Genomic DNA, 12,745 nt, shown 5'->3' with positions numbered 1-12,745 from the left:
CCGTACCATTCGCGACTCCTCAGATACTGAAACAGTCCGCGTAGAAATGCAACAAGACCTGGACAATATCCAAGCTTGGGCTGATAAGTGGCAAGTAACATTCGCACCATACAAGTGCCAGGCAATGATCATCTCCAACAAGAGAGAATCTAACCATCTCCCCTTGACATTGAATGGCGTTATGATCGCTGAATCCCCCACTATCAACATCCTGGGGGTTTCCATTGACCAGAAACTGAAAGGGATTAGCCATATAGATACTGTGGCTATGAGAGCAGGTCAGAGCCTAGGAATCCTGTGGTGAGTAACTCACCTCCTGACTTCCCAAATCCTGTCCACCATCTACAAGGCACAAGTCAGGAGTGTGATGGAATACTCTCCACTTGCCTGGATGGGTGCAGCTCCAACAACACTCAAGAAGCTCAACACCATCCAGGACAAAGCAGCCACTTGATTGGTTCCCCATCCACAAACATTCACTCCCTCCACCACTGACGCACAGTGGCAGTAGTGTACCGTCTACAGGATGCACTGCAGCTACGCACCAAGGCTCCTTAGACAGTACCTTCCAAACCCACGACCTCTACCAAATAGAAGGAAAAGGGCAGCAGATGCACGGGAACACCACCACCTGCAAGTTCCCCTCCAAACCACACACCATCCTGAATTGGAACTATACCGCCATTCCTTCACTGTCGCTGGATCAAAATCCTGGAACTCCCTTCCTAACAGCACTGTGGGTGTACCTACCTCACATGGACTGTGGCAGTTCAAGAAGGCAGCTCACCACCACGTTCGCAAGGGCTACTAGGGATGGGCAATAAACACTAGCCGAGCCAGTGACGTCTACATCCCATAAACGAATAAATAAAAAAGAGTAGGAGCAGAGTGTTTGAGAAATCAAGAATGGGAACTTCAGTAATGGTGAGAGTAAATTAGGAAAAAAGGTCATATTACAAAGGTGGACTTGGCTAAGTGACAGACCAGAGGTGGGTTTTGAAGTTCAGCTCCTGATCAAATAAGACATAGACTGCCACCATCACATCCAGCCTACATAGAAAATAATGTCTTAAAGACATCTGTGTCCCAAAATTTCTGCAATAAAACTTTAAAAATTAATCTTATTGAATTAGTCCAATACTGTTCGTTAAGCAATGGACTAAAGTTATGTACATGAGATTCCGTGCAAGTTTAAATTCAGTGCTGTGAGTTAATTACAAAAGGGACGAAGGAAGAAAAGTCAATTCGTCACCCTGAGCTGTTCTCCAACAGAATACTATGGGCGGCATAATTATAAATGTGCTTTAAATTCAATTCTCAGCGGCACACTGTTGACAAATTCAGTGACCTTATTAAAAATATCACTGCAATAAGGTGAAAGATAAGCCCAGCAACTACAGGCCAGTTAGTTTAACCTTGGTATGTAAGCTTCTTGAGACAATAATTTGGGACAAAATTAATAGTCACTTGGAGGAAGGCGGGTTAATTAAGGAAAGCCAGCATGGACTGGTTAAGGGCAAATTATGTTGAACTAATTTGCTGGAGTTTTTTGAAGAGGTAACAGAGAGGGTTGATGAAGGTAATGATGTTGATGTGGTGTACATGGACTTCCAAAAGGCATTTGATAAGGTGCTGCACAACAGACTTGTGGAATAAAAAGGACAGTAGCAACATGGATACAAAATTGGCTGAGTGACAGGAAACAGTGAGTAGTGGTTAATGGTTGTTTTTCGAATGGAGGAAGATTGTAGTGGAGTTCCCCAGGAGTCAGTGTTTGGACCTTTACTCTTCCTAATATATATTAATGACCTAGACTTTGGTGTACAGGGCACAATTTCAAAATTTATGGATGATACGAAACTTGGAAACATTGTGAACTGTGAGGAGGATAGCGTAGAGCTTCAAAAGGACATAGGTTGGTGGAATGGGCAGACAAGTGGGTAAAATAAAGGGTACAATTCTAAAGGGGTGCAGGAGCAGAGGGACCTGGGTGTTAATGTGCATAAGTCATTGAAGGTGGCAACGCAGATTGAGACAGCAGTTAATAAGAGCATACAACATTCAAAGCTTTATTAATAGGGACATAGAGTACAAAAGGAAGGAATTTATGTTAAACTTGTATAGAACACTGGTTCAGCCTCAACTGGAGTATTGTGTCCAGTTCTGAGTGCCACACTTTAGAAAAGATGTGAAAGCATTAGAGAAAATGCAGAAAAGGTTCACGAGAATGTGTCCAGGGATGAGGAATTTCAGTTATGTGGATGGATTGGAGAAGTTGGGACTGTTTTCCTTGGAGAAGTTTGAGAGGAGATTTGATTGAGGAATACAAAGTCATGAGGGGTCTGGACAGAGTAGATAGGGAAAAACTCTTCCCATTTGTGGAAGGATCGAGAACAAGAGGGCACAGATTTAAGGTAATTGGCAAATGAAGTAATGGAGATATGAGGAGAAACTTTTTCATGCAGCAAGTGGTTATGTTGTGGAATGCACTACCTGAGAGTGTGGTGGAGGCAGGTTCAATCGAGGCATTCAATGGGGAATTGGGTTGTTATCTGAATAGGAAGAATGTGCAGGGCTATGGGGAGGTGGGGGAATGGCACTAGGTAAATTGCTCCTTCGGAGAGCCAGCGCAGATACGACAAGCCAAATGGCCTTTTTCTGAGCTGTAACAATTCTGTGATTCAGCTGATAGATTAATCAGAGCATAAACCAACTCAAAGATTTGTGACAGCAATGGAAATTAAGAATTCAAAGTTATGTGCCTTCTTTCCCTTAAATATACCAGATACCTTACCTTAATGCAACAATTGGTAAACTGCAAGTGTGGACAAGGCATATTTTTGGCTTTCTATAGAACCACATGTAACATTGCTCCACAATAAACCAACCCCCTCGTAACATGGTGCATGATGAATTGAACAGTGACAGTATTTTAAATTCCAAGACAAAATGGCTTGAGAACCAACTGCAGAAGCTTGAAGAGTGGAACAAGATTTAATTTGAATATAAATATCCCAATACACCTGCAACTGAAACCGTGGCCAGCTGGTTGAGAAGCCAGCACTATAACATTATGGCACTGGACTGCTTTGACTTTTCTTTTCACATGATCTAACCATCTCAGAGATGAGGAGGAGGGATTTCCTGCACTATTTATTGCAGTGCCTGCCAATTTGACCAAGAGGTGGTGCCACAGGCAGCATTTGCCACATGTGCCTATACCAGACTGAGCAAGGGCAGTAAAAGGAAAGGGAAGTTGTAACTTAGTAAAAAAGAAAACATTTATGTTTTATGTTTGGTTAGTCTGGCTTGCAGGGATTTCTGAGTCTTTGGTAAGGTTGAACCATAACTGTTTATTACATTTAAGAAACTATATACACTTTACTTAAAGATGTCTAACTCCTCTGATGGTCATGATACTTCTTCTTCTCTTCAAGTCTCTTTGACATGTGACATCTTACATCATCACAGTGGCAGGTGTTACTCACATTGTCCCAGACATTAACCCTTTCAAATGCTTATACTACAGTTTAGGTCAAAAATTATAAGATACTAGTGAAACAAATAGTTAATGTGCTTGTCTGAAATTTTTCTCCCTGCTATTTTGGAAGAAGCAATGACCCTAGCAGAGATTGGAATTTAGGATTAATGCATTAAGTGTTCAGCCACTAGTATCCCACAGTAATTTTAGCACAGTGTTTCCAAGTTATGTATATTTTGCACCGTATGCTTTCTGCAAGTTGTTCATAATTAGTGCACAGATCCAAAAGTTAAAGTATACCAAGGTTTCCACAGAAACAATTAAATTATGATATTTTAGTCCTTTTCATGTGTCCCAAACATAAACCTAACCTACAATTTTGTTTAAGAGGTAAACACAACTCACTACATTATATCACATTCTTAAAACTGAAGGCAAAATAAAGCAAGAGCCCAAATTAAATTGGTATTTTTGTCATTTTGGCAAGTGTGTCCAACTCATTTTTTATCCCGTAAATTTTAGGAATCCTAACATATGGGAAAACTGAAGCAAGGAGGGCTAGAGAGAAGGGAGAGACGCAAGGTTCTATATTTTCCTTCATGGCAGTTTTACTGCCAAAAGTTTGCCGGGACGACAGTTTTATGTACTGGTGTGAGCCTCTCCTTTTTCCTGAGTCAAATTCATTTTAATATTATTGTTCAGTGCTATTTATACCCTCTATTCAGAGGAGGAAAACAGGTGCTGTCTGCAGCCGCTTAAAAGGACATGACAGCTATTTTGTGTGCGAAATAATTTGGATCACATTAACATACTGAGATTCATGGTTCTTCAGGAAACTGAACCCAAGATTTGCAAATTCTTCAGTTGAGCGGTTAGTGGGGCAAAAGAGGACCCAGCATTTCGGCTCCAGGAAAAGGAAGCCCAGTAGAGCATAATGCAGCCCCAGTGAAAGGAAGTGGCCATGGCAGACAACACCACCAGCACCCCTGCAGCTCTACTTAATGCTAGGGGAAGTTTGGCAGATTAGGCAAGGTAAGAGACGACAGGCACAACTTGAAAGAATGCAGTTTTGGAAACATGTTTCATATTTCCACATACTTTACCTTCATCGTCTTGAATACCATGTGCTACTTCCCTAAAATGTGCCGAAGATACCACGAGACACTACACATCTCCTTCATTCTCCAAATATTCTTTTGCTCACAACCTAACATGAAGGGAAGTAGGAAAAGTCCATATAGTAGCACATATCCTTTACCTGGTATCTGTTAATTGTATATTAATTGAGTTTTATTATATTCAGGGGGTGGGGAGTCACTTGTGCTCTTACATATATGACCATACTGAAACTGTGATTGTTGGCTTAGGAGGTGCATGTTTGTAATGTGTGTCTTTGTAAATAAGAGCTTATAAGTGTGTAAAGATTAGGCTCCACTTCTATACTTCACCACTTGGCTATCTGGAATAGAACAGTATCACTCTGTTAAGGCAGGATTACTGAAGCTCAAGTTTATATTTATCATTATCTGTTTGGCAAAGTGGGGAATGTTTTGGAGATTGCTTTGCATAAAGGTCCAAGCATGATGCATACGTTGTGGAGAGGCTAACGAATTGTTTCTTTAAATGGGGCAACAAGGAAAATGGTCACAGGTGAAACCTAGAAAAGGTCTGCAGGATGATCCCCTGCTGTAAATGGAGATATGGGAACAGTTTTTCCTCCTGCAGCAGGTCCTCAACTGCCTGTTAACTCAGCTGAGCTTTTGCTGATTCCTCTTCCTTCTCCGGAGTCTTTGAAATGTTATATCCTTCATAATTTAGCATATCATTACAATAAGAGACAGATTGGCAGCACTGTAGTGAAGAGCTCCTGTGAACTTAATGAGGCACCTGTAGCATTATAGCATCATATAATAGTACAACGCAGAAGAAAGCTATTTGACCTATTGAGTCTGCAGCAAGTTCTTTTTAAGAACAACTCAGTTAGTCTCACTGTCCCTCTCTTCCCCATATCCCTGCAGTGATTTTTTCCCCCCTTCAAGTATTTATCCAATTCCCTTTTGCAGTCTACTACTAAATCTATATCCACCACCTATTCAGACAATGCATTCCCGATCCTAACCACCTTTATCTCATCTCTGGTTCTTTTGCCAATCACCCTAAATCTGTGCCCTCTCACTAATGATCCTTTAGCCATTAGAAATAGTTTCTCTTTATCTACTCTTATATAAATCCTTCATGATTTTGAACACCTCAATCAAATCTCCTCTTGGCCTTCTCTGCTCTAAGGAGTACACCCCCAGCTTCTCCAGTCTATCCATGTAACTGTAGTCCCTCATTCCTGGAACCATTCTAGTAAATCTCTTCTGTACCAGCTCCAAAGCCTTCATGTCTTTCCTAAAGTGTGGTGCCCAAATTGGACACAATACTCCAGCTGGGGCTGAACTAGTGCTTTATTCAGGTTAGGCATAACTTCCTGGCTTTTGTACTCTATGCCTCTATTTATAAAGCCCAGGATTCCATATGCTTTATTAACTGCTTTGTTAACCTGCCTTGCCACCTTCAAAGGTTTGTGCACAACTTCCTCCCACCCCAGGTCTCCCTCTGTTCTTGTACCCCCCACCCCACTTAAAATTGTCACATTTAGCTTGTATTGTGTCTCCTCATTCTTCCTACCAAAATGTATCATCTCACACTTTTCTGCATCCCACCAGCCTGACCTTCTCCTCTTGAAGTCTACTACTACCTTCCTCACTGTTGACTACATTTCCAAGTTTTGCTCCAGCTGCAAATTTTGAAATTGTGCTCTGCACTGAAAAACAAATTCTTTCACAGTGCTAATTATCTGTTCTGACAATTCTGATGACAACCACAACAACTTGCATTTATTTAATGCCTTTAACATAACAAAATATCCCAAGGCACTTCAAAGTTTGACACCAAACCACGTAAGGAGATATTAGGACAGGTGACCAAAACTTTGGTCAAAGAAGTTGATTTTAAAGGAGAATATTAAAGGAGGAAAAGTAGAGAGTTTTGGGGGGGAAATTCCAGAGCTTAGGGCTAAGGCAGCTTAAGGCACTGCCAGCAGTGGTGGGGTGATGGAAATTGGGGCTAGCAGAGATCCCGGAGGGAGATTATAGAGATAGGGAGCGACGACGACATGGAAGGATTTGGAAACAAGAAAGAAAATTTTAAAATCGAGGCGCTGCTGGACCAGGAACCAATGTAGGCCAGTGAGCAAAGGAGCGATGGGTGAAGGGGCTTAATACCAGTTAGGATATGGGTATCATGGGCCTTGTTATTTTAGTGCCCATCTGGGATAAGATGGATCGGGTCTGGGGACATCAGATACTGCTGCAGAGGGTAGCCTCAGTTTCCATGAGCTATTCAGTCATTTGCCTTTCAGCAGTAAAAGGTAGCAACATGATGCACTGCTTCATGATGAAGGGATCATGACAGCCACCTGAGTACCAGGTATTAATAGGCAACATGATGTGTTTACGATCACTTACCGATTGAACATTGAACAAGAGAAACTCATGTTCAGAAAGTTTTAGTATTCTGGAAATGGGAGACCTAAACTGACATTTGTAATCGCTGAAAATAGAGACATGTTGTCGAAGCTTTTCATTTGGCACTCATCAGGACAATCACAAGAATAACCAATGTAAGGGAAAACAACTTATACTGCATGAGAAGAGAGTGCCGATTGGTTGGCAAGTGAACGCTGATTGGTAGAGGCGTTGCCATGGTGAATGCATCAGTTTACAGTGATTGACAGTTAACTGCCAAGCTTTGTTTAAAATTTAAACCAGGCAACTTGACTCTGATTGGTCAATGCATTGCCCTGAGGAATGAACCAGCAAATGGCTGTCACTTATTTTGTTCAGCTGAAACAGGCGCAATGTTTGTACATATTCTTTCTCTCTGCAAAAAACAGGGTCCTGTGTATTAATATATGTAGCTTCCAGTACGTGCAAATGCGCCACACCGCAAGCACTACTGACAATCTTAAATTGGTTGTCAATGTAATTCTTAGCACACCGAGGATTATTTAGCAAATGTGTCCAATCACGGAAACAACAAATACAAAAAATGTTGTCCAATTGTGCAGTGCATCCATCAGTGGCTTTTTAACCCAGTCACTTCATTAACAGCTGATGTCTGGGTTTCTCATCCAATTAGCATCAGCAAGGAGCATAATAACATAATTAAAGGGACACTCCAAACATGCAAGTTGTAACAGTTGGAGTTGTCATGCAGAGACAAAGCAATATTTCAATGGCGCCAAGGCAGATAAAGGCTGCACCTTGCTTCATTGACGCCTCCCTGGGTGAGATACTGGGGCCTATAACACCAGAGGGAGACAATGTTCCCAGTAACAGGAGGAAGAAGCCTACTGCTGACACAAAAGACATGGTTGGACATTGCTCAGGAGGGTCAGCAACACAAGCGTGGTACAATGCTTCTGGTTCCAATGCAGGAAGTGCTTCAATGACCTGAGCAGTGCAGGAAAGGTGAGAGCAATGGCACATTGCCCTACATTCTGATGTGCATATTACCCTAACCTCCTGTCTTCTCAAGTCTACTCTAGCACATTACTCCTAACACCAAATTACCTCTCAGGTACACTCATCCCTCTCTATGCATTTACTCACATCCCCCTTTGTCCATCCACCACGGTCACCCTCAACCTTATGCAATGTCATGCCCATTGCTCATAGTCACCCTCATAAAATGCTCTCCATTCATTGGTGAACATGTTATTACACTCATTCATAGGTCCTTCCTTTCACTCCTTGCAGGAGAGAGCACAGAACATCAGGTAGTGGAAACAACTGTGGGTGGCTCTCCAGTCATCTCGCTACTAACACCTGCAGAGGAGGAGGAGGAGGGGGGGGGCACTGAAGTTCAGTGTAGTCTTGGCATTCTTGGCCATCAGAGATGAGGGCCTTCCCCCTACCTAATGACAGAATATCAGACAACCACATGGCATACAACACTCGCTCATGTTGATGATGTCAACAGAAATACGATTGCGACAATGATGATCACAAGACATGCTTGACAGTTCTCATTCATATCTTTCATCTCACCTAGGGCCTTCAAGCGTCCATCAGGAAGTGTTGAGGTTGCCCATGATAACACGGACTCCTCAAAGAAAGTCACTGCCTCTGAGGGTGCACTGTGACAGGACTCATGCAGACCATACACCAGCTCAGATGTGCACACGTCAATGGTAGAGAGTTAGGTTTTCACATGATGAATTGCACTTCACAAGTAAGCATGATAAGATGGTGCAGACAGCAGTGGAGACCCTGTGTTGGAGGGTGCAGAATATTCCAAGCTCTGTTTAGCTGAACACAGATGCTGTACACTGGGGGCCATCGATGAACTCGATACTTCTTGAGCAGCGGCAGCAGAGAGCATGAGATGTACTGGCAAGCGTTCCAACCACACGATGCATAGTGTGCAGTCGATGGTGCCTTGCACCTGTGGGAAGCCAGCCAGAGCCACAAACATAAGTGTCCATTCATTCTGACTGGCATCACAGGCAAACAAGTCTTGGTGGGCTGCCGACAAATCTTGCTAGTGTCTCCAACAGATCTGTGGAAGGATCCACAGGCAAAAAGTCAAGGGCAGTCGTAACCTTGACAGGCACTGGTAAAGCGTGGCCACCAGGTCCAGTTGGTAGGAGGTCTTGTTCTAGCAGGCTGTAAATGTCTGCCAACACCTTATGCAACACGCTGAACCTCCTGAGACACTGGTCAGACATGTTGAGGAAGCTTATCTTCTGCCTTTAGAACCTGTATGCCAGATATGGCCTCCTGCAAGCTGCTCCTCTCTCTTCTGAACAGTTACAGATCTGTGAGCAGCTTCCTGTTGCTCATTGTGTTCTCAGCTGAGGTCCTATATAAGGCAGCATAACTGGCACCTATACTGAACAGATAGATCACCCCTCCAAATCTTCAAAGTGCAGATGACACCTCCAAAGTCTGTAAAGTCACCTCCCAGCACAAGTTCTGAGAACAAACTCTTTCCCACAAGCAGGAAAGAAAACAGCTGTCAGTACTGAGCACTTATTGGCATATTTCCCGAACACAGCTTCAGCCCCCTTAATTGCCGATGTGTTTTTGCCTTGCTTTCACTGGAGAATTCCAGGAAGTCCAGGAAACCCATGGACCCAAAGTTAATTTAGAAATACCATGTCAATATAACTCTAATTGAGCAATTGACATTAATTAGCAATCCATCTCTCCCAAGTGTGCTTTTTTTCTTTAAGCATAGCCTTGTGTGCTGCAGTGAAATACAAAGTTGACAGGTTGCAGCCAGCTTCCAGACCTGTTGTTAAATGCACTGATTTTCACCCTCACCAGCTCTGAAACCCATGCACTCCTGTAGACTAAAATTCAGCCCGATGGTACTAAACTCAAATGTTGGTTTTTACTTCTGCCCAGAGGATATTAATGGAGATAGACCACAGGTACTGGTGGTAGGAAATCCAATATTGTGCACTGCTGCCTGAGTCACGCCAGATTTACATGTGACACGTGCTCCAGACTGTCTGCATTGCAGGTGAAGGAAAATCTGAATGGGGTTTTTGACTAACAGAATTACTATTAGGCTTCCTCTCCATTTCAATCCAAACAGGCAAAAAATCCAGGCCAATATCTAAACAGATTTGTAGTATGAATTTTAAGATGGCATTAATAGTAGAAGCAAACAGTGAATTAGCATCATGTAGCTTTTATTCTGAAAATATGGCAAGGATCTAAGGCACTTCAAACATTTAAATACACACGTGACAAAATTTAAATGTGACAAGATTGCAGTTTTTATAAATATGCACAGAAAACCATGTACAGGGCTTTAATTGAAGAACAGGTTGATATACAAATAATATCTCAAGTATCACTAAAACCAAATTAGATACAATGATGTAAACAATTTCTAAAAGAATTAAAAAGCTATATTCAATAGTAAATTATGCTATTCTTCATGTAAATTCATTTTTATTAGGGTATGTATAAAATAGTTTGAAAATACTGTATGACTCAATTTTTAACAGATACAATGATTTTGTTTGATATATAAAAGTTACAACAGTCTGGAGATAGCTTTCTGCAACTAAGGGAAACCCAAACAAGGGCCATCCCTCACGTCACCTAAATTTTAATGTAACCAACTCAATTGTATATTTTTGCCAAATATTATAAATACAATGTGATTTAAAATAATGCCATTAATATCATGACACTTGTTTTGATGCAAGTTTATACAGACAACTAGATTATAACTAACAATGAATGCAATAAAATGAGAAAGCTGAACTGCCACATGTGTTCACTGTGGACTAAAACAAAGACACAAGACAGCTTTTTAAAAGAAACACTAATAAATTATGCTCTTGAAGCAAGCTTTGAGGCAATAACGATGCTGAGAGTAAAATGAAGACTTTATAATGCCAGTCCCCATAACGTTTTCCAGTTTAGTTGCTGGTCAGTAGATTGGCAAAGCTACCTTTTTGTATTATTGCTAAAGAAAAAAACTTTTTGCTGGTGAGCTCAGGCACGCATTTACATTCAGTATCTGTCAATATTAACAGGAATACATAGCAGCTTGATAAAAGGACTGGGTCAATGGCAGGTAGGAATCAATCAAATTTGCTTCGCCGGGTTGGGCTTGGAGAGGTTTTTCTTCCTAGCCTGGGTGTACCCTAAAAAGAAAAACACAAACTGAGGAGATTGAAAACTACACTGTTTCAATTTTAAAAAAGATGCATTGAACAATTGTGTAACTTATTCAGTGATCAGTCTATTTTTGTTATTCCAGGGTTCAAACATTAATGTTCCATGAAATTAACTATATAGTTTTGTAACAATATCAACCATTTAAATACACGTATAAATTTCATTTAATCCTCAGTTAATAAAGTGCTCTGAAATTTTAACCCCATTTAAAAATATTTAGCATAAAGTTCTTCTTTGGCCTCCTTATCTCGAGAGACAATCGGTAAGCGCCTGGAGGCGGTCAGTGGTTTGTGGAGCAGCGCCTGGAGTGGCTATAAAGGCCAATTCTAGAGTGACAGACTCTTCCACAGCTGCTGCATAAAAATTTGTTTGTCGGGACTGTTACACAGTTGGCTCTCCCCTTGCGCTTCTGTCTTTTTTCCTGCCAACTGCTAAGTCTCTTCGACTCGCCACACTTTAGCCCCGCCTTTATGGCTGCCCGCCAGCTCTGGCGAACGCTGGCAACCGACTCCCACGACTTGTGATCAATGTCACAGGACTTCATGTCACGTTTGCAGACGTCTTTAAAGCGGAGACATGGACGGCCGGTGGGTCTGATACCAGTGGCGAGCTCGCTGTACAATGTGTCTTTGGGGATCCTGCCATCTTCCATGCGGCTCACATGGCCAAGCCATCTCAAGCGCCGCTGACTCAGTAGCGTGTATAAGCTGGGGATGTTGGCCGTCTCAAGGGCTTCTGTGTTGGAGATATGGTCCTGCCATCTGATGCCAAGTATTCTCCGGAGGCAGCGAAGACGGAATGAATTGAGACATCGCTCTTGGCGGACATACGTTGTCCAGGCCTCGCTGCCATAGAGCAAGGTAGTGAAGACACAGGCTTGATACACTCAGACTTTTGTGTTCCGTGTCAGTGCGCCATTTTCCCACACTCTCTTGGCCAGTCTGGACATAGCAGCGGAAGCCTTTCCCATGCACTTGTTGATTTCTGCATCTAGAGACAGGTTACTGGTGATAGTTGAGCCTAGGTAGGTGAACTCTTGAACCACTTCCAGAGCGTGGTCGCCAATATTGATGGATGGAGCATTTCTGACATCCTGTCCCATGATGTTTGTTTTTTTGAGGTTGATGGTTAGGCCAAATTCGTTGCAGGCAGCCGCAAACCTATTGATGAGACTCTGCAGACACTCTTCAGTGTGGGATGTTAAAGCAGCATCGTCAGCAAAGAGGAGTTCCCTGATGAGGACTTTCCGTACTTTGGACTTCGCTCTTAGACGGGCAAGGTTGAGCAACCTGCCCCCTGATCTTGTGTGGAGGAAAATTCATTCTTCTGAGGACTTGAACGCATGTGAGAGCAGCAGGGAGAAAAAAATCCCAAAAAGTGTGGGTGCGAAAACACAGCCCTGTTTCACGCCACTCAGGATAGGAAAGGGGTCTGATGAGGTGCCGCTATGTTGAATTGTGCCTTTCATATTGTCATGGAATGAGGTGATGATACTTAGTAGCTTCGGTGGACA

The 12,745-nt window shown here is 42.4% G+C and overlaps 1 protein-coding gene across 5 annotated transcripts in view; it reads right to left on the bottom strand.

Annotated features, from left to right (window-relative positions):
* Window positions 1–10,220: 10,220 nt before the first annotated feature.
* Window positions 10,221–12,745, bottom strand: part of kank1a (KN motif and ankyrin repeat domains 1a) — a 415,056-nt gene continuing 412,531 nt past the window's right edge. For all 5 annotated transcript variants that reach the window (XM_068030198.1, XM_068030197.1, XM_068030200.1 and 2 more), the window contains one exon: window positions 10,221–11,198. In XM_068030198.1, coding sequence (XP_067886299.1) covers window positions 11,136–11,198 — 63 coding nt within the window. In that variant the 3' untranslated portion in view covers window positions 10,221–11,135. The remainder of the gene's footprint in view (window positions 11,199–12,745) is intronic.

The sequence above is a fragment of the Heterodontus francisci genome, chromosome 4, assembly GCF_036365525.1.
Source record: "Heterodontus francisci isolate sHetFra1 chromosome 4, sHetFra1.hap1, whole genome shotgun sequence".
NCBI lineage: Eukaryota > Metazoa > Chordata > Chondrichthyes > Heterodontiformes > Heterodontidae > Heterodontus > Heterodontus francisci.
Note: the sequence above shows the minus strand (reverse complement) of the source record. Positions and strands in the feature narration are given on the sequence as shown.